Source organism: Glycine soja, chromosome 6, assembly GCF_004193775.1.
Source record: "Glycine soja cultivar W05 chromosome 6, ASM419377v2, whole genome shotgun sequence".
NCBI lineage: Eukaryota > Viridiplantae > Streptophyta > Magnoliopsida > Fabales > Fabaceae > Glycine > Glycine soja.
Window position 1 is genome coordinate 45,506,418 of NC_041007.1, and position 27,071 is coordinate 45,533,488.

Here is a 27,071-nt window from a genome sequence, read left to right on the forward strand (position 1 = left end):
TATCTAGATTTTATGATTATTTTTACTTTTTTAGTTGAGGTGAGATAGCTTTTTTTTTCTATTACACGTAGCATGAGATATTTTGGTAAATGTCAACTACGACGTGCACAAAAAGAAAAAAAGAAGAAAAAAAAATCATCTATGACAGTTTGGATTTTTGCATCAGTCGAAATCAAAGAGGGTTTAAGATAGATATTTAATCAATAATGTTAAAACTTTTAATTTCATTGAGACGTGTGTTTGATCAAAAACCGCATAATGTTCTTGATGGTTATAAAAAGCATTTAATTCCTACAAGTACCACTAACCGTATTAGCCTAATAAGTAATAACTTAATAATGATGACAATGGATGTTTGCATTGTTAGTATCTTTGATTGTATATTGTTCATAGTAGGCAAAGCTACTTCAAAGTGTAGAAATAATAGCTCCTGCATGTGAGCATGTCCACAGTAGCTCTCATGTCGAGAACTGCATTTTTGTCCTACTCATTCATAAATCAGAGCTTATTCAACTTGTAAGCTTTCAATATATATATATATATATAGAGATAGAAAGAAAGAAAAAAAAAAGTGATTAATAACATTGGTGATATAATGTGATAGGAAAAAAGAGACAAAAATATAAAAAAGTATTGATAGGATGTCTGTAAATAGTGGATGTTTAAATGTGATTACTCAATTTATTAAGTATTTGTTTGTTTTAAATTAGAAGAAAGTTAAATTTAAATCGCTAACGTAATTGAGATATAAATTCAAATTAATTTTAATAATAAAATTATATAAATTATATTTATGATATAAATAGAAAATAATAATTTAAATATATTTTTAATTCTTATAAAATAAGTAAATTTTAATCATGGTCCCTATAACAATTTTTGTTTTTTATTCTTCTAAGTTTTGAAATATTGTTTTTAGTTTTTATAAAATGAACGAATTTTTGTTTTGAGTTCAATAAAACAATTTTATTTGATTTTCATCTTTCTAAAATCGTTATTTTTATTTCTCATATTCATTTTAGAAATCTAGAAAAAGACATACTAGCGAGTGTCAAAGCCACTTAATTAACATTCCATTAAACACAAAAATAGTTAATGAGTTCACATAACAAAAAGAAAAACTAACGTATCCTATTGTCGGTGACTCCTCTCGAAATGCAGATGTATGAAGAAGGATTATTGTAGGCAGTCTTATTTTTTACATATAAAAGATTTATCTCCAATAATATTGTTGCATATATAATAGTAAATACCAAAATTAATAATTTGAACTTTTAAGAAATGAATATATATATATATATATATATATATATAACTAAAATATAAATTTATTATACTTAAGTCTTTATAATATTAAATATATATGTCATCAAGCATTTCATAGCCTCGTTGACAGTTGTGTGTCAATTATTTATCATTGTCATATGGTTAGATAAAAAAAAATTATCGAAATAGCATATTGAAGTTGTTGAAAAACTTTATTATAAAAATTGTTGAAAAACTTTATTATTTATCATTGTCATAAGAGTTAAATAGGAAAGATCCCGAAAGCCATTGGGATGCAATTAAACTTTATTATAAAGGTTTGAAAAAATTAAACTAATGAAGACATGAAGTATCTATGCATGTATGATTCTACGAGTATTATTATTTTTTTAAAAGAAGAATTAAACTCGAGTATTGACAAATTTAAACAACTTATACGCATTGTTTAGCCAAATAAGCTACATCGATCCTCTTAGCCCTTACAACGAGTGTTAATTGATAAAATGTGTGTTTGATAAAATTTATTTACAGTTTAATTATTTTTATTTTATCATCCAAGCATCCTAAAGGTATATGAAAGAACTTTTTAAAAAAACTTATAATACGTCAATAAATTATTTTTTATTTATTTAAATAAGTTCTTTAAGATAACTTGTGAAAATAATTTATATCTTATGTAAAAGTAAATTAACCAGCATATTGTAAATATAAATGTGTTGAAAGAGAAATTATTAATTTCCTCACACATCAAAATTAAATCTAAGGCTAAGGTAGGGAAAGGCAAAGGACAAACACACCAAAAAAATCATATTTTCTAAAAGGTTTAATTACAGTTTTTAAAAAATTATAATTAAAATAAACTTTTAACTCTTAATAACTTTTCAATCAAATTTAATCCCTTCATTTTTTTTTAGATTATTATTCATTACAGTAAATTCCTCATGCACCAGAAAACCCACATCCATAGTGAAGTTCGAAGATCACATAAAGATTCCAACATTCCCCAAAAACGAGTCATTGGAATTGTATGACCAATATTTTGATGACTATTTGACAAAGATACTAATGGAAAGGACACCACAAGATAAACCACTTTGGGAAATTCATGTGATCAAATACCCTACAAGCAATGCTGCTGGAACCTTAATATTCAAACTTCACCATGCACTTGGAGATGGCTACTCTCTTGTGGGTGCTCTTCTCTCTTTTCTTCAAAGAGCTGATGACCCTTCCCTTCCTCTTTTGTTTCCGTCGCGAAAACCCTCAGCATCACCATCTTCCACGAAGGGCTTCTTCAGGTGGTTCCCTTTTTGTTCTCCTTCTTTTAACTATTTTGGATTTTAGATGGAGCACCGTGAAAAGCTCAATTATTGTTGAAGATGACAAGACACCCATAAGGAGTGGTGAGGAAGGTGTTGATGTTAGAAATTTTATAATTCCTAGTTAATTAATTAATGTGGGCTACATATTATATTTATCATTTATATTAATTATTTATATTTATGGGCTCAATAAAAGTGATCTAATTTGGTGAACTTATTGGACTATCATCAGAAATTAATATGGACTTGATAAGCGGAAACCAGTTTGACCCGTTAGAAAATAATGAGAACTCTAACAGGTTAAAACTTAAAGCAAGGTTGTGTTCCCTAATACACCAAATCAGAAATTGTATTATCTTCTTCCCATCTCACGAGAAACCTAAGGTCCCAAAAGGAAAACAATGATTTGGTTGAGGAAGAACACAAAACCAACACTTCCTCATACTCATCAATTCCGTTGTTTAACATAGATCCAGGTATTTTTCACAACCCCTCTTGATAATCTAACGTAATGTGTTTCCGGTGATTATTGATATTTTTTTAAGATCCCTAAAATATCAAATAAGTGGTATCAGAGTCACCATTATTGTTAGATTATTGAGAATTAAATTTATTTGCTTTGTGTTATACCTATATTATTTTGTTACATAAACCCTAATTTTATTTTGGGATTTTATCTTTGCAATTATAATTATGATTGTAAGTTTGGATTTTTTTTTCTTTTCGACCACGATATAATAATCATCATATGCGCGTTCATGTTTTGCGTTCGGATTCCATGAGAAAAAACTTTTTTTTTCTCGCTCCAGAATAGTTATCCTTTTTTGTTTCTCGTTCATGTGTTTGTTTTTTTATGCCTGTTGGTTTTGTTTCCTTATGCATGCCATGAATCCATGGCATACATGCCATGACATGATATGCATGTGATACATAATCTTTGGCTTTATTATATCATCATAAGAAAATCCTTGTTACGTATCGTTAAATGCAATTTGACTTTTGCATTTTATTTTTGTTTTCCTTGTTTTTATTTGTGAATTATGTGTATTAATTGGTGATTCACATTATGTTTTGTTGTAAATTCAGAAATTACAAACCCTCTAAATTATTCCTTTTTTTTATGTCTGGTAATTTTGATTGAGTTGATTGAAACAATATATTGTCAAAGCAATCTCTATTGCATAAATTAATTTAATTAAAATTATATAAATATTAGTATAAAATTATTTATGCAAATTGTGCTCAACCCAAAGGAAGACACAATTTGGCCAAATAATTTTGTACCTGTGATGATAAATGTGTGGCAATTATAAGATATTTTCATGTGAATTATAGTCGGTCCAAAGAAAGACTATGATTTGACAGAATTTATTGTCAATATTTGATCATTGTGTTGAGAGTACCACTTACAAATTAATTTCTCTGTCCAAAGACCGTGAATTAATGTTGTGCTGGGTATCTTGTGATGAGTTTGTTATGTGAACTATTTTGCACATGTCTTGTTTTATATATATATATTTTATATAACTTATTGGCTTATTTGTGAGCATGTAATTATTTTTATTTTTATTGTTATTCAGTTTGTGTTGCTAGTGCTACAAATGTATCTGCTCAAGTGAGCAATATCCCTATGCTGAATGGGACAAATTTTAAGGTTTGGAAAGAAGTCGTGGAAATTGTTCTCGGTTGTATGGATTTGGATTTGGCACTGAGAACGAAACGACCCACTTCCACTCCGGAAGCCTCCAATGAGGTAAAAATTGAGAAATGAGATCATTCCAATCGAATGTGCATTATGATCATGAAACACTCTATTCCAAAAGCATTTTAGGGCTCTATTTTTTAGGGTGAAAATGCAAAGAAATTTATTAATGAAATTGAACAATACTTTTCCAAAAATGAGAAGGTGGAGACGAGTAACCTTTTGGCTAAACTCATCTCCATGAAGTATAAGGGCAAAAGTAATATAAGGGAGTACATAATGGAAATGTCTAACTTGGCATCTAAACTGAAAGCACTTAAGTTAGAGCTTGGTGAAGATCTGCTTGTGCATTTAGTTTTAATCTCACTTCCTGCACACTTTGGGCAATTCAAAGTGAGTTATAACACTCACAAGGACAAATGGTCCTTTAATGAGCTTATATTTTTGCAGAGAGACAGATTTGAAAGTGCTCATTTAAGCTCCACCTCTTAGAATAAGAAAAGAAAGAAAACTAAGGGTGCTGTTGAAGGGTCTTCTCAGCAAAAGAAACCAAAGAAGGGTGAGGAATTTACCTGCTACTTCTGCAAGAAGTCTGGACACATGAAGAAAGAGTGTCCCAAGTACGCTACAAGGCGTGTAAAGAAAGGTAAATCTCTTGCTCTTGTTTGTTATGAAGTTAATTTAGCTTTTGTACCTAAAGATACTTGGTGGGTAAATTCTGGTGCTACTACTCACATAAGTGTAACCATGCAGGATTGCCTGTGGAGCCGACTGCCAAGTGATGATGAAAGATTCATATTTGTGGGTGATGACAAACAGGTTGCGGTGGAGGCTATTGGAACTTTTAAATTGCAGTTAAAGACTGAATTTTATTTGAATTTGTTTGAAACTTTTGTTGTATCATCTTTTAGACGGAATTTAATTTCTATTTCTAGTTTGGACAAATTTGATTTTTCTTGTTCATTTAGAAATAATAAAGTTAGTTTCTACCAGAATTCGAATTTGATTGGTTCCGGTTCCTTAATTGATAATCTATATATGTTGGATGTTAACTGTTCCTATAATGAAATACTGCAAACAAATTCACGTGGTACAAAAAGGAAATTAAAAGAGAATTCAACCACTTTATGGCACAAACGCTTAGGTCATATCTCTAAACAGAGAATTCAGAGACTTGTGTCAGATGAAATTCTTGAACCTTTAGATTTATCAGACTTTGAAGTCTGTGTTGAATGCATAAAGGGAAAACAAACAAACATAAGGAAATTAGGTACCGAAAGAGCTAAAGACATCTTAGAATGAGTACATATGGACATTTGTGGTCCTTTTCCAATACCTTCTTGGAATGGGCAACAATACTTTATCTCGTTCATAGATGACTACTCTAGATACAATTACCTTTATTTGATACATGAGAAGTCTCAATCCCTAGACGTTTTTAAGAGTTTCAAGGCTGAAGTTGAACTTCAACTTGGAAAGAAAATTAAGACCATCAAATCTGACTGTGGTGGTAAGTACTATGGTAGATATGATGGATCGGGAGAACAACGTCCAGGACCTTTTGCGCTTTTTCTCAAAGAGTGTGGAATTGTTCCGCAATACATTATGCTAGGCAAACCTAACATGAATGGTGTTGCAAAACAACGAAACTGAACTCTTAAGGATATGGTGAGAAGTATGGTTAGCCATTTTTCTTTGCCAGAGTCACTTTGGGGAGAAGCCTTAAAGACCGCAGCTTACATCCTTAATAGGGTGCCAAGTAAAACAGTTAATAAAACCCCTTATGAACTTTGGACTGGCAAAAAGTCAAGTATTAAGCATTTGCATATTTAGGGTTGTCCAGCTAAGGCGCGACCTTATAGGCCACATGAAAGAAAGCTGGATTCAAGAACAATTTGTTGTTATTTTGTTGGCTATGCTGAACGCTCTCGGGGCTATAACTTTTATGATCCCACTTTAAGATCAATATTTGAAATAGGAAATGCAAGATTTCTTGAGAAAGTTGAGTTTGGGAAGAAAGAGAACATAAGGAAAGTTGTCTTTGAGGAAGAACTTGTTATTGACAGTGCTCAAGTCCTCATACTTATTGCTGTTCAAGAAACAAATCCAGTAATAGAAAACAATATTCAAACTATTGTTGATGACATTGTTCAAGAACAAGACAACGATGAGGTTCTTCCTCAAATACCTATACAACAATCTCAACAACCTCAAGAAGTGTCATTAAGGAGATCTGATAGAGAGAGGAGAAGTGCAATCCCTGATGATTATATTATCTTTCTCCAAGAACATGAGGATGACATTGATTTAACATAGGATGATCCGATTAACTTCTGTCAAGCCATGCGTAGTTCTAACTCTCAAAACTGGATCAATGCCATGAAGGATGAGATAAAATTTATGCAAGACAATGACGTTTGGGATCTCATCGAATTGCCTGAAAGTGTGAAACCTATTGGTTGCAAATGGATATTTAAAACCAAAAGGGATTCATGGGCAATGTCGAGAGATATAAGGCTCGTCTAGTCTCTAAAGGATTTACCCAAAAGGAAGACATTGACTATAAAGAAACCTTTTCTCTAGTATCTTCAAAGGATTCTTTTAGAACAATAATGACACTGATAGCTCATTATGATTCAGAGCTACATCAGATGGATGTTAAGACTGTGTTTCTAAATGGTGACATTGAAGAAAGAATTTATATTATGCAACCATAAAACTTTGTATCAGGTGACTCAAAGTATATGGTTTGCAAACTAAATAAATCCATCTATGGTTTGAAACAAGCTTTCTGTCAATGGTATTACAAGTTCCATCAAGTCATTACCTCATATGGTTTTGAGGCAAATGCAGTTGATGATTATGTATACCACAAGTTTAGTGGGAGTAAATACTCATTCTTGGTGTTATATGTCGATGATATACTGTTTGCTAGCAACGATATAAGCTTCTTACAAGAGACTAAGAAATTTCTGACGAAAAATTTTGAGATGAAAAATCTTGTGAGTCTCTTTTGTATTAGGAATCAAGATACTAAGAGATCGCTCTCAAGGTATCCTAAGGTTGTCACAAGAGAGTTATATCGATAAGGTCCTAGATAGATTCGACATGAAAGATAGTATACCAGGAGATACCCCGATAGCTAAAGGAGACAAATTTTGTCTCAAACAATGCCCCAATAATAACCTTGAAAGAATAGAGATGCAAAAGATTCCTTATGCATCAGTAGTAGGAAGTCTAATGTATGCTCAAGTTTGCACTCGTCCCAATATAACATTTGTAGTAGGAGTTCTGGGTAGATATTTGAGTAATCCTGGAATGCAGCATTGGAAAGCAGCAAAACGTGTGATATGTTACCTAAAGAGAACAAAATGATACATGCTCACTTATCAGAAGTCTGAGAATTTGGAGATCATTAGGTACTCAGACTCTAATTTTGCTAGATGTTAAGATAGCAAATGCTCCACATCTGGATACATATTTATGCTGGCTGAAGGAGCTATTTCTTGGAAGTCTGCTAAACAGACTCTCACAACTTCCTCGACCATGGCCATGGAGTTCATTGCTTGTTTTGAGGCATCCAACCATGGGATATGGCTGAGAAATTTTATCACTGGTTTGCGTGTGGTTGACGTAATTGAAAGACCATTAAAGATTTATTGTGACAATAACTCAGCAGTTCTTTACTCCAACAACAATAGGAGTGCAACCAAATCAAAGTTTATTGACATCAAGTTTTTGGTTGTTAAAGAAAGAGTTCATAATAGACAGATTTCCATAGAACATTTAAGGACTAATGATATGCTAGCTAACCCACTTACGAAAGGTTTGATACCTAAAGTTTTTCATGAGCACACTGCTCATATGGGAGTGACTCCTTATAGTACCTTAGTTTAGTGGGAGTTCCATTTATGTTCTATATTTGCCTTATGTTTTTCAAATATTTGTATAGATTGATTTTCTATAAAATAAAGTTGAAGGTTATCATTTCATTCTGAACTTGTTTTGTTTGCGATATTTATATTGTGTTTGGATTGATCTCTATAAAAAATAAAGTTTGGACTAGTTGGAAATGAACATGAATGAGATACAATTAGTTTGGACTAGTTTAATGCATAATTAAGAACATGCTAGTTGACTTTATCTCTTGTATTTACAAACTATTATCAGGAGAAATACAATTAGTTAAACGTGTTAATACCATAACATGTTATCCTTTATGGTTGCAGAGTATAAATATTGCAGTTATAAGCTACACAAGAACGTTAAGAATTACCTTGAAAACAAAGAAAGGATTTATTGATGAGAAGAAGTTCAAATTCTACGCGGTGAAAGCCTTTGAGGTCATATCCAAAGCAACAATGGAGATACCCAACAAAAGCAAATGTTAAATTATCTAAAGAATAAATGAGATAAGGGTCGTCTAATCAAGGGAGGCTATGCTATATAGTATATGCTTGGGAGTATGAATATGCGTTAATTTGTTACTTCTTAGTCAGTTTAAATGTTTAATTTCATCAATAAGTAGAGATCATGGATTCTAATTTTGTTAAGTGTTAGAATGTAATTTACAAAATTGGCCAAAGTCAAGGCAATACAATAGCATACATGTCGTATGCCCATGTGTAATTTCTTTGAACAGTGATATCTTCTCCCCGCAAAAAAAATAAAAATAAAAATTGAGGATTATTGTTTTCCTTCTTTAGCTTCATTTGATTGATATCTCGTATGAAAGACTTTAAATCTTTATAATATACTGAGTTTAGTTTATTTGAACAGTGTTATCTTGTAATGGAAGTCTTTAAATCTTTATACAGTAATATTTTAGTTTTAGCTAATTGATTTTGGTTGAAGGCATGTTAATATCACAATTCTAAGTACACCCTCATTTCTTTATAAATTAGACTCTTGTTAAATACACCTTCTTGTTGCTAAGTACACCCCTCATTTTTATAAAATTTTCTTGCCAATTGTATCCTTTTTTCTACACCCCCACGTGGTGTAAGTTCTTTAAACCCTGTTTTACACGTCTTCCTTTCATTGAAAGGATATAAAGGGTTTTATCTTCAAATTTGATCAAGCAATTAGCTTTGACATCACTCAATTAAAATTGAAATTGATATAAGTGGGATAAAATAAAGCCCACTTTACACTTGCACAAGGAAAACTAGAATGAGAGGGAATAAATGAAATTGTCACACTGATACACTTTATGGAGGAGGAGAATTGAACTTTTCTCAATATTTCATTAACTGATTTTGATTGAATTCACTCATTCAAGAGTGCGGCACATGGCTGCCTTAATAGGAAATTCATTCTAATAAAACAATAATATGCAGTAATAGAAATATTTATCAGTACAATAATTTCATTAGTACCTAGCAATTATATATAGGGCCGTTTGGCCATGATTTTTCAAGGTCAAGAGGGATCATTCAACCAACTAATTAAACCGATGACACTGATAGGCCATGGTTTAAGTTGATGATGGCCATGTGTATATCGATTGTTAGAGACGATGGCCACGAGCATTCATTAACTTACCCGATCAAATGAATATTGAACTTGCATGCATGCTTCCCTACAGTCCAGACTATAATTCATATATAATTATCATTAAAGCTAAAATGGAAATTTTAGTCTTTTATGTATTTTTTCAGTTTAATTTCTTAAATTTTAAAAGTTTTATTTTTGATTTTAGAGTATTTTTGTTAGATCAAGATGATTGTTTGCCAGTTTAAACTGTTTAGTGCATCACCTTAATTAACTTGATAACATATGATAAATTATAAAAGGTGCTACTTGATTACAACATTTTTAATGCGCAAATGTTTAGATGAATTGATTATCTTAATTTCATGAATTTTTTTTAATTTTATAGGTGTTATAAATCCACGCAAATTTAAACACTCTATACACAAATTCATTATAATCAATGCTAAGGTTATTATAAAATAAGTGCTTAAATTAATTTGAGTCTTACAATATTTAAAAAATATGTTACTTATAATATAATTTTGTTATTTGTTTCAGTTGAAAAAAAGAGTTAAACAATATTATTTTTTTATTCATAAGAATTAAACATCATATTAAGAGATTTACATCACTCACACATACACATGTTATTCAATCAACTAAAATGTATATTTATTACATACATAAGCTAAAATCAAAACAATTAATATAAAAATAAGGGATAAAAATACCATTTTATTCATTAAATCAAAAGTTATCTTGAAAAATAATATCAAGATACACAAATTAATGAAGGGCATAATATGTTCACTTAATTTACAACTCTAGATGATGCTCGAATAACGTGATGTTGTCAACCTGTGTGTTGGATTGACTGAATGTTATGGCCTTCAACATCAACTAATTAATATCACTCTTTTTGTATACTTTACGTGGCTTGTTATTGGTCGCAGAAGGCTGGGTTGATTTAGGCTATGGTCTTAATTAATTACTACTTGAAAACGATAGAACATGAAGGAGGATAACCAAGTGCAACAAGGTGGGAACTCCAAATTAACACCACAAAATTAAAGTTAATTAAGGCATCATATATATATATGCATGTGTTCTAAATTTCTAGTTTTGTCCCCAGCAATTAGTTGTCTTGTGATTTACCAAGAAATTAAACGTGTATATATACTATCTGCAATACACTAATTGACCCTTCTCCAATTAAACAAGTTGAGATATGAAGTTTACTTGCACACTTGTATTCTGCTCTATGTATAGGAAATGAGAGCTCAATATCCAACAAATATGCCCCTCGGGACCTCACGAAATTAGGAGCTAAATAAAGAATTGATATTGGTGCTCAACTGTACCATTAATTTTTATTTCTAATTAAAAAATTTGTTAAAGAAATTATAATGTTAAGAAAAAGAAATATTTCAAAAGATTATAATGTTTAGTAATTTATCATAAATTGAAAATAATATCTTTTAAAAATATATATCATAACTAAAATTATTTTCTAAATTTTAAATGGCTAACTTTTAATTTTAAATATATCTTATTTTAGTTTATTATATAGGTAGAAAATTAATATATTGTAATTACGTATTTATTTTAAATATTTTTTTTTATAAAGTGTTATATATGTAGCATTAGGGCATGGATTTAGTCAAGCTGACATTCCCTCATTTTACATCATTAGATTAATTTGATGGTCTAGATTATGCCACTTATTTTAAAACATTTATTTTAATTAATTTTAGTTCATTTTTTATACTTTAAAACCACAAAAAATATTATTAAGTGTATAAATTAATTATTATATAGTTATTTTAGTTTAATTCGTAGTCTTTAGAGAAAACTTTATCATTCTTAATAATCTTCATCTTGAACAACTTGCATCTAATGAAAGATACAGATGTCTATAAAAAAAATTATTGTAGTTGTTAATTAAATTGTCAGAATTTTCTTTCTAAATTAAAGATTTTTTACAATTGAGTAACTGTCAGAATTTTTTTTAGAGAATCTGAATATGGCCGGAGACAACAAGTTAAACTCAAATAACTTTGTATTAACGTGCTCACAGTAATTTTTTTTATAATTTTAAAGTATAAAAAATATACAAATAAAATTAATAATTAAATTAAATTTTTTTTTTTTGGTAAATCTCTGTTTTCTGTTTCTGTAGCATTAAGGTTATAAGGTGTGGTTGGCTGTGCCGATCACCAGCACATGCCTCGTGAGTTTCCACTTCATTCGTAAGCCCTGGAGTCTACATTAGAATAATTGTTTTAGTTTAAAGAGTTATTAATAATTAGCTAAAAATTGTGTACTATAAAAATACGTACAATAAATAGAAATATTGCAATAAAAATAGTTAGCTAAACAACTCGCCTTATCATCAACCATTTTAACGTTTTTTTTATTAAGTGTACATTTGAATAAACTTAAAAATATTTTTTTTATGATATAGGTTTTAAGGTGGTTTTAAATTACTTCAATAAGAAAACACGACACTATTTTTTTAATTGTTTCCTTAAAATTCTTATATATGTATTTTAAATTATTTTTAAAATTAAATAACGTATACAGAATTACAGACGGGCAATTTTTTTTAGACTTTCTAAATTTGAAATTTTCATAAATTTATTTTGAAGTTAAAGTTTATCCATACATACCACAAACAATTGTTTCCAAATGACACTCGTTACTTGCGCATGATTCAACATTTTGACTTTTCAGACGATACATTAATTGGAGATATAATAATAATAATAATAATAATAATAATAATAATAATAATAATAATGAAAGATTGTTTTTGGAGGTACGTTTCTATTCTTGGCTAGTTTCTCACCAATTATTGGCCGGAACTTTAATTCAAACTCCAAACCATATACTTTTCATCTTCAATGTGAAAATAAGACATGTGCCCCCAGCATTAATTAATGTCTCAAACAATGCTCAGGTAGTTCTACAGTTCTTCTTATACAAGCAACAATGTTCTGTTATATATACCATGGATCTTGGCTTTGCTTTGCAGCCAAATATTATTTTCTAATATTTGAAGTTCTACTTTCACTCCCTTTTTTCATACACAAAATAGCACAATGGACCAACAATTCTATGAAGAGGTTCAAGAGCCAGTGAGTCCTCCAGGACAATATTTCAACAGCTCGGTGATATGTTCCTATGTTTTTGGCTTTCTTGAGATGGCAGTTCCAATTGATGACTCACAGACTATACCTTTGCTTAAAGATGTCTTCCTCCCTATCAACCCACGTTTCTCTTCTATTATGGTTCTTTCTCTCTTCCATATGCTTTTACTATATACACTTGAGTTTAGTATTTTTTTTATTAAGTCATTGGTACAAAGTATTTATATACTGATTTTATTGATGATTAATCTTTATTACATCTATTATTCTTGACTTCTTTCTCTCTTTCATATGCTTTGATCACGTTTTTTTATTCACAAAACTCAAACTTAAAATCTTTATTAAGAAAATCAAATTTAATATCACTCAAACCAATAACTTCTTAGGTCAAGTTATTAGAATATATGATTAGTTAGTTTTTTAACAAAATTAGTTAGACATGATTAGTCCAATAAATTCTATAAATAAGATTAAGATCATTGTGATCATTTACCATCTTAATCAATCAATACGATATCTCCTAGGAAATATTGCTTTTATTGGCCTGTGCCTATATATGATCTTTATTCCTCTCATCCTTTTTTTTTTTATAATGTTCCTCTCATCCTCTTATTACCAACACAAGCCAACTACCAAATTTAGTTATTTAATTATAAGGCTAGTCAACTCTAAAGACTTAGTGATATGAAATAAATCATCAGTAGCACTCGATCACTTCAAATTATATAATATTGAATTAATAATGTTCATCATATTTACCGTTTGTTTTAATTTTCAATTGTTCATGACCACAGGTGAGAGACCAAGATGGTAGAATGAAATGGAAAAGGGTACAAGTGAAGCCTGAAGAGCATGTAAAGGTTCCCAAATTTCCTGAATGCAATTCACCTGAATTATATGACCAATATTTTGGTGACTACGTGACAAGGATTCTAACTGAACGGACACCTCAAAACAAACCACTATGGGAAATCCATATTATTAATTATCCAACAAGCAATGCTGCAGGCACATTAATTTTCAAGCTTCATCATGCGCTTGGAGATGGTTATTCTCTTATGGGTGCTCTTCTTTCTTGTCTTCAAAGAAGTGATGATCCTTCTCTTCCACTAACTTTTCCTTCAAGAACATCATCAAATTCACAGCAAGCAAAGAAAAGCATGTTTAAGAAGTTACCTTCATTTATATCCTCCTTTTTTAACTCCATGTCAGATTTTGGATCTAGCTTAATAAAGACAAGAATGATTGTAGATGACAAAACACCCATAAGGTCTGGATATGAAGGAACTGAGTCTATGCCTTTCACCTTGTCAAACATATCATTATCTATTGACAATATCAAAGCAATCAAGTCCAAGCTTGGAGTGGTAAGATTAGACGAAGCTGGATATATATATATTTTGATAATATATACTTTTACATTATTATTTAATTATAAATTATGGTGTATAATAAAATTATTGACTTTTTTAAAAAATTACTTTTAAAGTGATGTTTATTGTGATTTCTGATTGATTAATTATGTTTAATGTCACACTGTATAGAAATTAAACTCTTAATAATACCATTCAATTAACGAGCTAGATTAATTAACTTTTATATTTTTTTTATATGAATGCAGACAATAAATGATGTGATTACTGGCTTGATTTTCTATGGGATTCGATTGTACATGCAAGAGATTGACCGCATGGCTAGAAAAGCAAATTCCACATGTGTGGTAATGCTTAACACAAGAAATGTTAGAGGGTACCAATCAGTGAAGGAGATGCAAAAATCAAAAGTCAAAGGTCTTTGGGGGAATAAAATTTCTTTCTTACAAGTACCAATTCCAAAGCTAGGCCAATCCAAAATCTCCAACCCTCTTGAGTTTATTTGGAATGCTCGTAAACAAATCAAGAAGAAGAGACGTTCTTTCAGTGTTTATCTCATAGGTCTGCTCTTGGATTTGGAGATGAAAATAAGAGGCCCTGAGGTGTGTATATGTAACTTATTAGGAGGTGTTTAAATTTAGAAAAATAGTTTAGGACATTCTTATAATTTTTTAAGACTTTTTTTGACAAGATAATTTTTTTAATCTTATTTTAATAACTTTTATCTTTTTTTTAGCATTAGTTATTATATAATTAAGTTTATTCCCCTAAATATACTCTTAATGCTAACATATTTTTTTGTTTGTTTTAGATTTTGAACCATGGTACATGATTGAGGTGTGTAATTAAATTGATTTTAACAAAAAGTTTTATATGGAAACTTGTGTTACATGCAAAGTACGAAATTGATTTTAGTAGTAAATTAGGACTCATCTGTTACAATTTTTTTTGTTAGTAAAAATCACTTATTTTAATAAATTTTTTTTTTCATACATTTGTTTTAATTTTTCCAAGTAATGAAAAATGAAAGAGAATCTAAATATTCTGATTAAATCAGAAAATATTTTAAATAATTCCTTATAAATTCAACCACTTTTTTTTAAAAAGTTATTATATAATTATAAACAACCATAAATTACTTTTTTGAATCTCTAAAAAATAATTACTAAACTATTTTACATCAAAATCACTTTTTTTTTAATATGTAACCCATATTGCATGGAGCCATGGAAAATATAATAACCCTTTTTAGTATGTAATTTCTCTGCCTTATTCTATTCAACTTCTTTGACTTGTGTCGGTGTTTATCTAGGCTGTTGCTAAAATCATCTACAAGACTCTGCGAAACTCTAGTGTTGTTATATCCAACCTTTTTGGGCCAATGGAACAAATGACTTTGGCAAATCATCCAATAAGTGGTCTGTATTTCACCATGACTGGTGGACCTGAGGTATACATTTATTGATTTTTTTATTATAAATTATTTATTTATTTTTGAGAGTTTCATTCACATATTCTAGCATGTTTATGTGTCATACAAAATAAAAATAACATGTTTGTGTGTGTGGTTGCAGAATGTAGACATAACAATTATGAGCTATGTGAAAGTAATAAGAATCACCTTGAGAACACTAAAGGGATTCGTTGATGAACAGAAATTCAAGTTTTGCATAGAGAAAGCCTATGATGTCATGTTCAAAGCTGCTATGGAGATCTCTGAGACACCCAACAAAAATTAATTGGGACATATATGCAGATCTTGATCATATGCATTGCATGGGCAAATAACAGAATATCAATCATTCCAGAAAGAGTCACACGTACATTATTTCAAATAAAACCATATAGCTGATTAATTATTGTATCTTAGTTTTACGAAAATATGAATATTGTTCTTTAAGGCAATGAAGATATAGAAATCCGGTGGAACTATTCATGATGCCGTTCCTCTTCAAAAACTTGCCATGTTACACTCATTTGTTTTGGTGTGGAAATTTTCTATTAATTAATTGGAAAAAAAATTATTTTGTCATGCCCAAGTGTTTTTTGGTATGGAGGAAATTTCGTCTTCTATTGAGAATTGGATATACAAAATTAAACTCACAAACACACTCACTTACATAACAGAAGATAAAATGAGATAAATAAATTCTACACAAATTCACTCACACACAAAAAAGGAAGAGACTTGAATTTCTCAAAGTAAAATCGAGGAGGTAAGCAACAATAAACAATTGAGTTGACAAAGTAAAGGGAAATAGTAACATGAATTTTCATAAATGGAGTCAAGCTAATTATCTGCTCTGTTTCCAGGCTGATAAAAAGGAACAAAAAAGAAAAGAACAAAGAAACTTACAAGAGGATATAGTGAATAAGGAGATCTAACATCCTGTACCCATGTGATGCCTTGACATTTGTTCAATCATTTAGTTTCAAATTGTCCACCTCAATGGAACCGTACCAATATTTGGAATAAACTACATATCAATAATACCACTCATTACTAGTTACTAGAAAATAGAAATTACATATCACAAACACATGCTAAGAAAGCTACAATAACACCTAAGTTTAAACAGACAGGCAATAAGGCAGGATTTGAATCCTATGTGCAGTCAATTGCCCGAAAAATTGAATAACAAGGCAAAACTATTACTCATTGACCTCAAACAACTATTGGACACTACCCAAGAAAAAGTTTTACGGTAATGATAATGCCCTACCATATTATCTATAGCCTCTAGGACAAGCATGTTTGAACCTTACACATAGAAGTTCAAGTACAAACATTTTGCAGTTTACACTTAAAGTTATTGTTTAATTATTTGGTAATAAGATTAGTGACTTATTACCAATCTTATTAATATTGAACTTAGGTAAAAAAAGCATTCTCTCTCTATATAGAGAGGGAAGGGATCACACATATACACACAGGTCCAGGAAGGGGATCTATTGACTTAAATAAAATTGTCTTCCATATAAGATATATGTAATCTTAAACAAAAAAAGACCAAACTCGGATTTTTTTTTTTACTTGTTTGTTTGCAGCATTATATAGATATTTTGAAATAAAAATTCAGTCAAATATCTATTAATTGAATCAGCATGAAAGAAAAAACAAAGACTGGATCCAAGACTACAATATAATAGGAAGCTCAGTCCAAGCCCCCCTTCCTTATACGAAAAGAATATGATTGCAAATGATGAATCCTTTCCTGACACCCGGTGACACTCCCTGTTACTCTTCTTCCTTTCCTTCATTTGCAACTTCATCCTTTGATCAAACCAACCCTTCCACTCTTGCCTTACTGATGTTTAGTTTAGCAGTTGTCCAATAAAAAAAAAGGTTACAAAATAGGCATGTCCAATACTTGCAAGACATCTTTGAACTCAAAATCATGTGTTTGTCTGTTGAACCTCTCAACCAGTTTGTACCTAGCATCATTCAAATAAAAAGACTGAGCAGCTTCCAAAAGCCATTTTGCCTCTGAGTCAGTAAGCTTGCTGGTAAATACGACATCCCCACGGATCAGTACCAAGTCCTTGCTCTCTGCAAATTCTGTGTAAAAGGACACAGTAAAGTAAGGAGCTGCTTGTGTTCCCCTGGCCTTGTAATCTTCAAGACCTGTAAAAACCATGTGTGGTGTCTGGACTGCAAGAAAAGAATGAATACATATTGTGAGACTACGATGGAAGTGTTGAAAACGAAAACAGTCGGAATAAATAAATCATTTTTTACATGTTTTTTAAATAATATTTCAGTTTTTGTAAGTAGAAAATTTGTTAAGAGGAAGCATGTCCTTAGCCATGTGCAGGGAGAGATTGGAATTTGATTTCTTGATAGGTAAGGTATATTCAAAGGGTGTCAACAGTAGTTTATATGAATCCATAAACTGTACAGGACCTAGTGGCAAATTATTAACATCTTGTTATATATGTAACTTAAACTGCATCTCTTTCTCCAGGCTCGGGAAATACAAGAATTAGCTACTAGACGAGACTTTGTGAAATTGCATGTCCAGCTAGGTCTTCTCTTTCTCACAAAAGGATCAAAATAGTTACCAAATATGATTGTGTATGTTTATTAATGCTTTCACTTTTGGTTGATTTTTTATGGTTGTTATTTGCAGTGTACTGTACAAGCTAACCCTTTGAACTTGCTAATTGCTAATTAGGATATCCTTATATGCTTAGCGGATAACAATAGAGTCCATGAATATAAGTGGACACATTACAATATCTTTGACCACAGTCTGCAGATATTAATATCAGGAAGGAAAAAGTCCCTATCTTTCAAGTTCTCTCATATACTCCCAACCAAGTAATAGATAATATCATAATAATACCTATATAAAATGAGAGAAAAAATATTTCTCTTTCGGTCTTCCCAAATACAAATGCTCAAATACAAATTAGCATTCAGGTGGATTCAAAACAATTATTAATTTTTTACAAATAAATAAGAGAGTAATTTTTGTCAAACCTTGAACAAACATTGTCGTGTATCCACTTCCCCTCCATAAAGGAATGACAAAATATCGGCTGCCAAGGATAAAGAAAGAAAACTGAGAACATAAAATCTAGAATAGCACAAATTCATAGTATCAATATTGATAAAAATGAATACCATTCTGAAGCTCTATGCTCCAGCAAGTGATAAAGTTTAGCTTTCATTGTTGCTCCAATATGACCTCTTCCTATGTGATACTGAAATAAAACCAGTCAAACCATATATTTAAAAATACAAAACCAGAAATATTTATGAATAAAATAATACATTAGAAGAACAACCAAATTAAAAGCAGGTTCAAAGGAAAATCCTAAAGGCCTACATCCAAGTAGAACAACTCAATTGCTACTACAAAGATCATCATCATCATCATACTGCTATATTATTTTGCCTGTATCATACTAACCACACAGAATTTCCAATTGATCAACTAACTGCCCAGTTTTTCATTTGGTCTTTCCTTTTCCATTTTCCTAGAGCTTATATCCAACTTATCTTCAATTTTTTTTTCATTCTCCAAAAACCAAAACAAGTTGAACAAAAGCAAGTGGCAAGGAGAAATAAAAAAGCATGTTGAGCCTACACTTACTCTTCTCCTAATGCAAACCAATACTACAGGTCTACTAGGATAAATTTCTTCATCCATAAGCACTCAAGAAGAAATTAAAAAGTAAAATAAATTGAGTTTCTCCCATGAGTTAAAAAATCAACCTATCACCACAGCTTTTAGAATAGTTAGACGGGAGAGTGTTATGAGCAGGATTTCTGCTCATAAGATCCTAGCTTTCGAGGTCTAGGTACCTCCAGAAAAGGGGGATTAAAGGAGAGGAAATTCTGATTATATTGCTTGCTTCCATTTGAGTACATTGTTTGCTATATACAAGCTTTTCTGCTAACACTTCGCTAATGGTGCTTTGGCATATTGCCTTGGAGGAAAAAACAAAAAGCAAAATTACAAAAAGTGAAAAGCAATCCCAACGGAATTGTACTGCTCAGCCGACAGAGGGATCCTTGGCGCACTACCTCCTGCCAGGACAGCCCTTGCTTGCTCCACTACCTGCTAACAAAATCCTTAAGGTAATAAGGTTTGTTAATTTTCTGAAAAGGGTCGTTGATGGAAAACAACGTTGATCAGTTGATGTAACGAGGAGGGAGTTGTCCTTTTCTGAGAAAGGAGAGAGAGTACTCTGCAGCATCAATGAGATCCGCAATGTTGTGCAACGAGCGTTCATCAGAACCCACCCAGAACATTGCCCGCGCCTCCGCCTTCTTCGCCAGCCTCGCCGCGAAGCCCAGCCGCAACTCCGGCGAGTTCAGGCCCCGCAGTATTTGCCGGTACAGCGACAGCACCCGGGCCCTGTTACGGCCCAAATCCTCCGCCGTGGACCATATCCGGCCCAAATCCAAAGGCTTCCGTTGCAGAGGGTTGAACCCAGAGGCGAATTTCGACGTTCTGAAGAATCCAACCGAACCCCATTTCTGGAAACTGCTCGGAATCTCCGGTTGATGCAATTTTCTGGTGGTTGCTGCCACGACGGGAACCGCAGAGAAGGAGCGCGAAGCAAAAGGGTCGTTGATGGAAAACACGTTTATTCTAGCTTTGGAGGCTACGGTCCTCCAGATTTTGGAGGTTGGGGACACCCTTTGCATTGCGGAATCGGAAAATGAGGAAGAAAGCAACTATGACGGTTCTAAACGGCGCTATCAGTCCGATCGGTACGTGGAAATGAAAGATTCTCTAACTTGTTCGTTTATGCAAATTTTTTTAAATGTTTAGTACTTAAGGCGTTTCCATTTCACACCCCCCCTTTTGTAAGCCCATAACATATCCCACTCCGTTTCACACCCTTCCTGTAGTGCCAATAATTGCTCCCTTGAAAAGCCCACTCCATTACAGTAGTGTTACTAGGTGCACCCAACATTCTTTAAAAATGATAAAATTATTCTTGCCTTCTTTCTCTCTTTACGGATCAAGTTGATCCACAAGTTGATTTTTAATTTTTAAGACTCATGAATGAAGTTGATCGGTAAGTCTTTTACGGATCAAGTTAATCCGTAAGTCTTAAAAATCAACTTACGAATCAAGTTAATCCGTAAGAAGCTTGTGGATCAACTTGATACGTAAAAAACTTAAAAATTAACTTATACGTAAAAGACTTAAAAATCAACTTATAAGTAAAAGACTTCAAAATACTTGCAAATATTTTTAAAAGTATACAGAGATATTTTCGCCTTTTCACCTTTAAGTGCTGGATGCGCGAACATAGGAATTTCATCTTTCAACCCCATAATATATCCCAAACTTCTTATCGAATTTTTTTTTTCCAAACTCACTGCGTTAGTCGTCGACGTCGACCGCCGGATCGACCTCCATTCGCCGTCTTCCAATCGCTCTCAGTTCGACCGTCGCCGCCGGCATCCAATTCGGTTAGGCCATGCAGCTCTCTCTTTTGACGCCCTACGTTCAGGTCCCTATCTCCTTCCATCCAATTAGTGCATGTTTGGATTAAAGTTAAAAATGTTGTAAGCACGTTCTAATTCAAATCTAACGGATGAAAAGTAAAATGAAAGCATAAGTAAGAGTCTTGATCCTTTGGTAAAAGCAAAGTACTTTTTCCTCAAAAGTGCTTTTTCACTTAAAAACCAAACATGCACTTAGTGTAGTTCTGACGTTTCGATGTTGCGGTTGAGCATTTCGCATTGCAATTTGCCTTTGGGCTTTTCATTTCACGTGTAGCTGAAACCAGATTCTTGGCCTGAAATAGTGTTTAAGGAGTGTGTGTGTGTGTCTACCATTACATTGAATTTCCCTTTCAAGCATTGTTGAAGGGAATTTGATAACCTGAACTGAACTAATCCGAATTTGTTTGAGGTGCTTTGGTTTGTATTGTCCAAAAAAGTAATATAATTAAGGAAATTGAGAAAACCAACCTGAAGGTTTTAAAGTAATCTCTTGCGCTGTCTCACACTGATTCTGCCAGTGCTTATTTTGTTTTGTTACCATTCTGTTATAGGTATATTAAGGTTCTAATAGAAAAAAGGTTGATCAGCATAAAGATGGAGCTCACTATTACACAACCTGATGATTGGCATCTTCACCTCCGTGATGGTTCCCTTCTTCAAGCAGTTCTCCCTCACAGGTCATTTTGCATGCAAATAAATAAATAAAGAAAAACACTCAGTGTTACTCTCCTATTTTAGGAGTTAAGCATTGCAATTTTAGTAAGAAATAAGAAGAAAATAATGTAAAAAGTAGTGAAAATATCATATCACAAGTTTCTAGGTTTAAGTATCCAGGTTCAATATTACAAAATGATAGCAAAATTAATGGTGGTTTCACACACAAGATACACAAGCTGGATGGTTAAAGTGGAGAAATACGTCGAGTGTTATTTGAGACCATAAAGCTCAAGGACAAGTTTTATCGTGGTACTGTATGACAAGCTAATATGGTAGTGATTAGTGAATTTTGGGCTTTAAAAAGACGAGAAAAAAAGTGGGAGTAGCATAAATGTGTATGTTAATATATGTGATCCATGTAGTCTACTTCGTATAATGGGATAAGATTATTGTTATTGTTGATATTCTAGTATTTTCTAATCTTTTGTGGGGTCAATGTGAGAAAGGCCTGCACACTGCATCTTTGTATAGTTTGGCATTTATTTTGTTAATTGCATTCCTACTGAAATTTACAAGAGTTCTGATTCATAACTATTGCTCTCACAGTGCAAAACAATTTGGAAGGGCCATAGTGATGCCAAATTTGAAACCACCCATCACTACCACGTCCGCTGCTGTTGCTTATCGAGAGTCCATTTTGAAAGCAATACCTAAAGATAGCAACTTCAATCCTCTCATGACACTTTACCTCACTGACATGACTACTCCTGATGAGATTAAACTTGCAAGTGAGTCTAATCAGTGGGGTACACTAATTTTAAAAAAAATACCTATGAAATATGAAGAGAAAATAAAGTTTTAACTGTATCAGTAAGTTTAATTTGTGTGTCTATATTTTTATATATGTAAGTTTTGTTCTGAATCTGGTTAAAATGAAGTTTCTGTATCTTCTTTTTTACCTCCTATTGATCAGCCTTGTATTTGTTGCAATGTAATTGCCTATAGTGTTTGATCCTGTAACAAATGTCTTTCCCATGGGCCAGGAGACCATGAAAGTGAATGCTCATTTATCATTTGATTAGATTACACCCTCCATGCTCATCTGGCTTTGTTCCCCCACCCCCTATTAGTTATAGTACACTACTTGATTATGCTACTTGCATTGACAGAAAAAAGTGGACTTGTTTATGGTGTGAAGTTGTATCCTGCTGGTGCTACAACAAACTCCCAAGATGGTGTTACAGACATTTTTGGAAATTGTTTTTCTGTTCTCGAGGAAATGGCTGAGAAAAATTTACCATTATTGGTAATTTTTTTTAAAATTTTTATTTGTGGTTTTTGTTTTATTTCTTTACATTCTCTCTCACCACCCCATTGTTGTGTGTGTATGTGTGTGTGTCTATGTTAAATGTTCTTATATTGCTGCATAAGAATGTATTTAATTCTTTATGCTTCCATGCTTGCCTTCTTAATTCAAATAAGTTATGGTAAGTCACATTTTTCATGAATTATTTTATGTCATTGAATAGAATGTAATTACTACATACGGCACCAATTTTGGAGCATGTCCACTTTGAAAGCATCTACTTATACTTCAACACTGAACTATGAGCTTGTGGCATGTTTCCTTCTTTATGTTTGTCCTTTATTTAATATGTAAAACTTAGAAGTTTACATTATACTCTCTTATCTGCGAATCACTATGCATGACAGGTTCACGGAGAGGTTACAAATTCAAACATTGATATTTTTGACCGAGAAAAAGTCTTCATTGAAACAATTTTAGAGCCTTTAGTTCAAAGACTTCCACAGCTGAAGGTTGTGATGGAGCATATTACTACCGCAGATGCTGTTAAATTTGTAGAGTCTTGCAAAGAAGGTAACATAACAAATTACTTGGAAGATCTAATTTATCATTGTATTGTACTATTTAATCTTAAAATTATTCTCATGATTTGTACATTTGTAAGGTTATGTAGCAGCAACTGTTACACCACAGCATCTTCTTCTGAATCGTAATGCTTTGTTCCAAAGTGGCTTACAGCCTCACAATTACTGTCTTCCAGTGCTCAAAAGAGAGATCCATAGTATGTAACTTTGTTTCCTTCCTGTACAATCTAATGATAAATTTTAACATCTTTCAGGTGTTATATCAAACTTTTTAGTTTACAATTTGAAATAATGATTCCTCCAAAATTGAAAAAATTGACGAAATGATTTAAATCATATGAATTTTATAATTTTCTTTGTTTTGATCTTCAGTAAATTAGTTAGATTCCTGATCGATTTGATTTGCATAGGAAAGATAAATACGTTTTGCAGTGCATTAAATGGTCTTTGAAGAAACATCGTTATACTTTTATAAATTTTAATTTTGCTGCAGAGTGTAGTACACACTACACAGTACCATTGAAGAGTTTCAGACTTTACATTGTAGTAATTCCTTATTTAGGTTGAGGAAATGCCACTAAGTAGGGACAATGATCATCATGTTGACAATTGTTACCAAACTGTACAGGTCTTGGTCATCTTACCTTGGGTTCGTTTTGTTTGTTTCTTATTTAGGACAGGCTATTGTTTCGGCTGTCACTAGTGGAAGTAAACGATTTTTCCTTGGAACTGATAGTGCTCCACATGATAGGCGTAATAAGGAATGTTCCTGTGGATGTGCTGGCATATACAACTCACCGGTCGCTCTATCTCTATATGCCAAAGTTTTTGAAGAGGTAACACTTATATTATAATATTTATAATATAATATGTCATTGTATTTATGCCTTCATTTCACTAATGTGCATTTAGTTGGTTTCAGAAGAGGGGGTTTATCTCATTCAATTGGAATAATATGCAGAGTTTCTAAGATTAATTAGTATTTAAAATTTGTGATTGGAAACAAAAATATTATTTCCAAATGGTTTGCAAAACAAGTAATACTGTACATTGGGGTTAGAGGTGATGATATCTGATAATGCATCCCGTGTTGGCAAATCTGTAATTTTCATATGCATTTCTCATGTGTGCTTCATAGTACGATAATATGCTTATGCTTATGTGAGTATGTGATGATATATCCTTGTTAATCTTAATTTGTTGTATGAAATTGGTGCAATTTCAGGCTGGTGCACTTGATAAGCTAGAGGCTTTTACAAGCTTTAACGGACCTGACTTCTATGGCCTCCCCAGAAACAAGTTAAAGATTAGACTGAGGAAAGCTCCTTGGAAAGTACCTGATTATTTGTCGTTTCCATTTGGAGACATTGTTCCCATGTTTGCTGGTGAAACCCTTGAATGGGAGGCATTGCCTTGCTGATTTGCTGTGTCTATTTGAAAGTTTGTATATCCTTCAGCTTAAATTATTGATTGCCGAGATGAGAATATTTATGTAGTGTTCAAGAACTATGGTCAAGAAATTTTTGTTTTATCTGTCAGTTCTGCGTTTATTTTGCAGATTGTTCTCATTTCTATTTCTTAGGTCAGTTGAATTTAAATATGAACCAGAACACCCTCTGTGACTAATAAATTTCTGGTTGTTGAGATGGGAATTTATATAGTATTCAGAATCAGAACTATGGTCAGGTAACTCTGCAGTTGTTCCAATTTGATCAATAAACTCGGCATAAATTTCCAGATTTACCTTGTTTCCATTTTATGTTCATGGGTCTGAGCTGAATTTCTGTATGAACTAAGTGCCCCCCGGTCACATGACACCACATCAAAATTTTAAATTGTATGGCATTACACCTTATTTCAAAAGACTTCAATTATTCTGTAAGTTCTCTCTCTCTCTCTCTCTCTCTCTCTCTCTCTCTCTCTCTCTCTCTCTCTCTCTTTTAATTCTTTGAGCAGTGTTATTTCATATAAACAATATTTTTTTTACACGTCTAATGTAGAGACTGCATTGTTTATTCTAACGTAGAACCAGAGAACTTTTCTTTTAGAAGCTGAGTATAATACAGAAGTTGCTGATTTTGTCTTGTTGGCCGATACGAGACGCTATCTGGTACCATAGTGGTGTTCTGTTAACCTGTAACTCTAAAAGTTGATGTATTCCAGCAATGGTTTGAAACTTGGAGTGCTTTTGATAGATTCTAAATTAGAAGGTAAAACTCAATGTGGAACTGGAAAAGCTATCTAGAGAACGCAATGGTGCATTTAAGATGATGTAAAAGATGGACCATCGTTTACCTATTTTTAGTTTGAACGTGTGCTTATGCTCATCCTGTGACAGAATTAAACATTTTCATAATCAATCATATACCCCGTGTCAGGTACCTATTTTTCATTGTTTCCATTTCCACACTCAATTAAGATAAATAGAACATGTTTGCTGTAAATTATCTCCAAAGTTTCAGCCAATTCAACATCTGTTATAAAATATAAAATAATATAAAATAAGCTTTTAAATAGGTTAATAGGTCATATCAGATTTTTAAAAAGATCAAGTGAGATCCAAAGAAAGCGTTTGATAGGTAATAAGTCAGATTTAGGCTATAGTTTTATAAAACAGATCAAAGCCTATTTATGCAATGTCTATTTAACCTATTCCCATCCCTAGACATGGAGAAGATGGGTTTTGTGGAATTAAAGAGAGGATTAGGTGGTGAGTAAGATACAGGAAAAGGGAGGTTTATTGTCGTTTGAAGGGGCGACAAGGATATGTGTACACTCTTTAAGAGACAATAATCTTATACATATGTTTGGGTTTGGATATAATCGATCCCAGCTCGAGGGTAAAATTTGACATGTTTAAATTTTAGGAGAATGAAAAACAAATGAAAATTTTTGTAGAGATGAAAATTAAACTTTTTCAATTTTATAAGGATGAAAATATATTTTAACCTTATTTATATTGTAGTATCTCAAAATTTCTTTCTTTTAGTTTATTATATTGAGAAGTGTTATTTCATATGTATTCTAGTAATGGTTTGTGTTTTGATGGCTACAATGTCTTACATCATTTAGGAGTTGAGATCAATAATCATTTACAAACATCAGTTTCTTTTAGTCCATTAAGATGTCTTTTACTAAATACAAAACAGTTATGATCATTGAGCACCTAGGCGGACAATATCTGATATAGAAAATCCTTACAATGCTTACGGATTTGAGTTCACAACCGATTGAAACTTGGAGTGCATTGAAAATAGGTAGATT

The 27,071-nt window shown here is 32.0% G+C and overlaps 3 protein-coding genes across 4 annotated transcripts; 2 read left to right on the forward strand and 1 right to left on the reverse strand.

Annotated features, from left to right (window-relative positions):
- Window positions 1–12,784: 12,784 nt before the first annotated feature.
- Window positions 12,785–16,319, forward strand: LOC114417193 (O-acyltransferase WSD1-like). Of its 2 annotated transcripts, XM_028382316.1 has the most exons (6): window positions 12,785–13,055; window positions 13,709–14,003; window positions 14,127–14,281; window positions 14,536–14,889; window positions 15,600–15,737; window positions 15,862–16,319. In XM_028382316.1, exons 1-6 carry the CDS (start codon window positions 12,867–12,869, stop codon window positions 16,024–16,026), a joined length of 1,296 nt encoding a protein of 431 aa, XP_028238117.1. In that variant the 5' UTR covers window positions 12,785–12,866; the 3' UTR covers window positions 16,027–16,319. The 2 variants fall into 2 exon arrangements, with proteins under 2 accessions (XP_028238117.1, XP_028238116.1); XM_028382315.1 differs by having other exon boundaries at window positions 12,786–13,055; window positions 13,709–14,281.
- A 1,029-nt stretch (window positions 16,320–17,348) lies between these two features.
- LOC114417198 lies at window positions 17,349–20,583 on the reverse strand. Its single transcript, XM_028382321.1, has 4 exons — window positions 20,178–20,583; window positions 18,915–18,994; window positions 18,771–18,829; window positions 17,349–17,939 (listed from the first exon to the last, which is right to left on the reverse strand). Exons 1-4 carry the CDS (start codon window positions 20,445–20,447, stop codon window positions 17,635–17,637), a joined length of 714 nt encoding a protein of 237 aa, XP_028238122.1. The 5' UTR covers window positions 20,448–20,583; the 3' UTR covers window positions 17,349–17,634.
- A 458-nt stretch (window positions 20,584–21,041) lies between these two features.
- LOC114417195 (dihydroorotase, mitochondrial-like) lies at window positions 21,042–25,678 on the forward strand. The gene is made up of 8 exons (XM_028382318.1): window positions 21,042–21,265; window positions 21,812–21,937; window positions 22,524–22,705; window positions 23,087–23,223; window positions 23,631–23,796; window positions 23,888–24,004; window positions 24,483–24,643; window positions 25,033–25,678. Exons 2-8 carry the CDS (start codon window positions 21,855–21,857, stop codon window positions 25,225–25,227), a joined length of 1,041 nt encoding a protein of 346 aa, XP_028238119.1. The 5' UTR covers window positions 21,042–21,265; window positions 21,812–21,854; the 3' UTR covers window positions 25,228–25,678.
- Window positions 25,679–27,071: the final 1,393 nt, after the last annotated feature.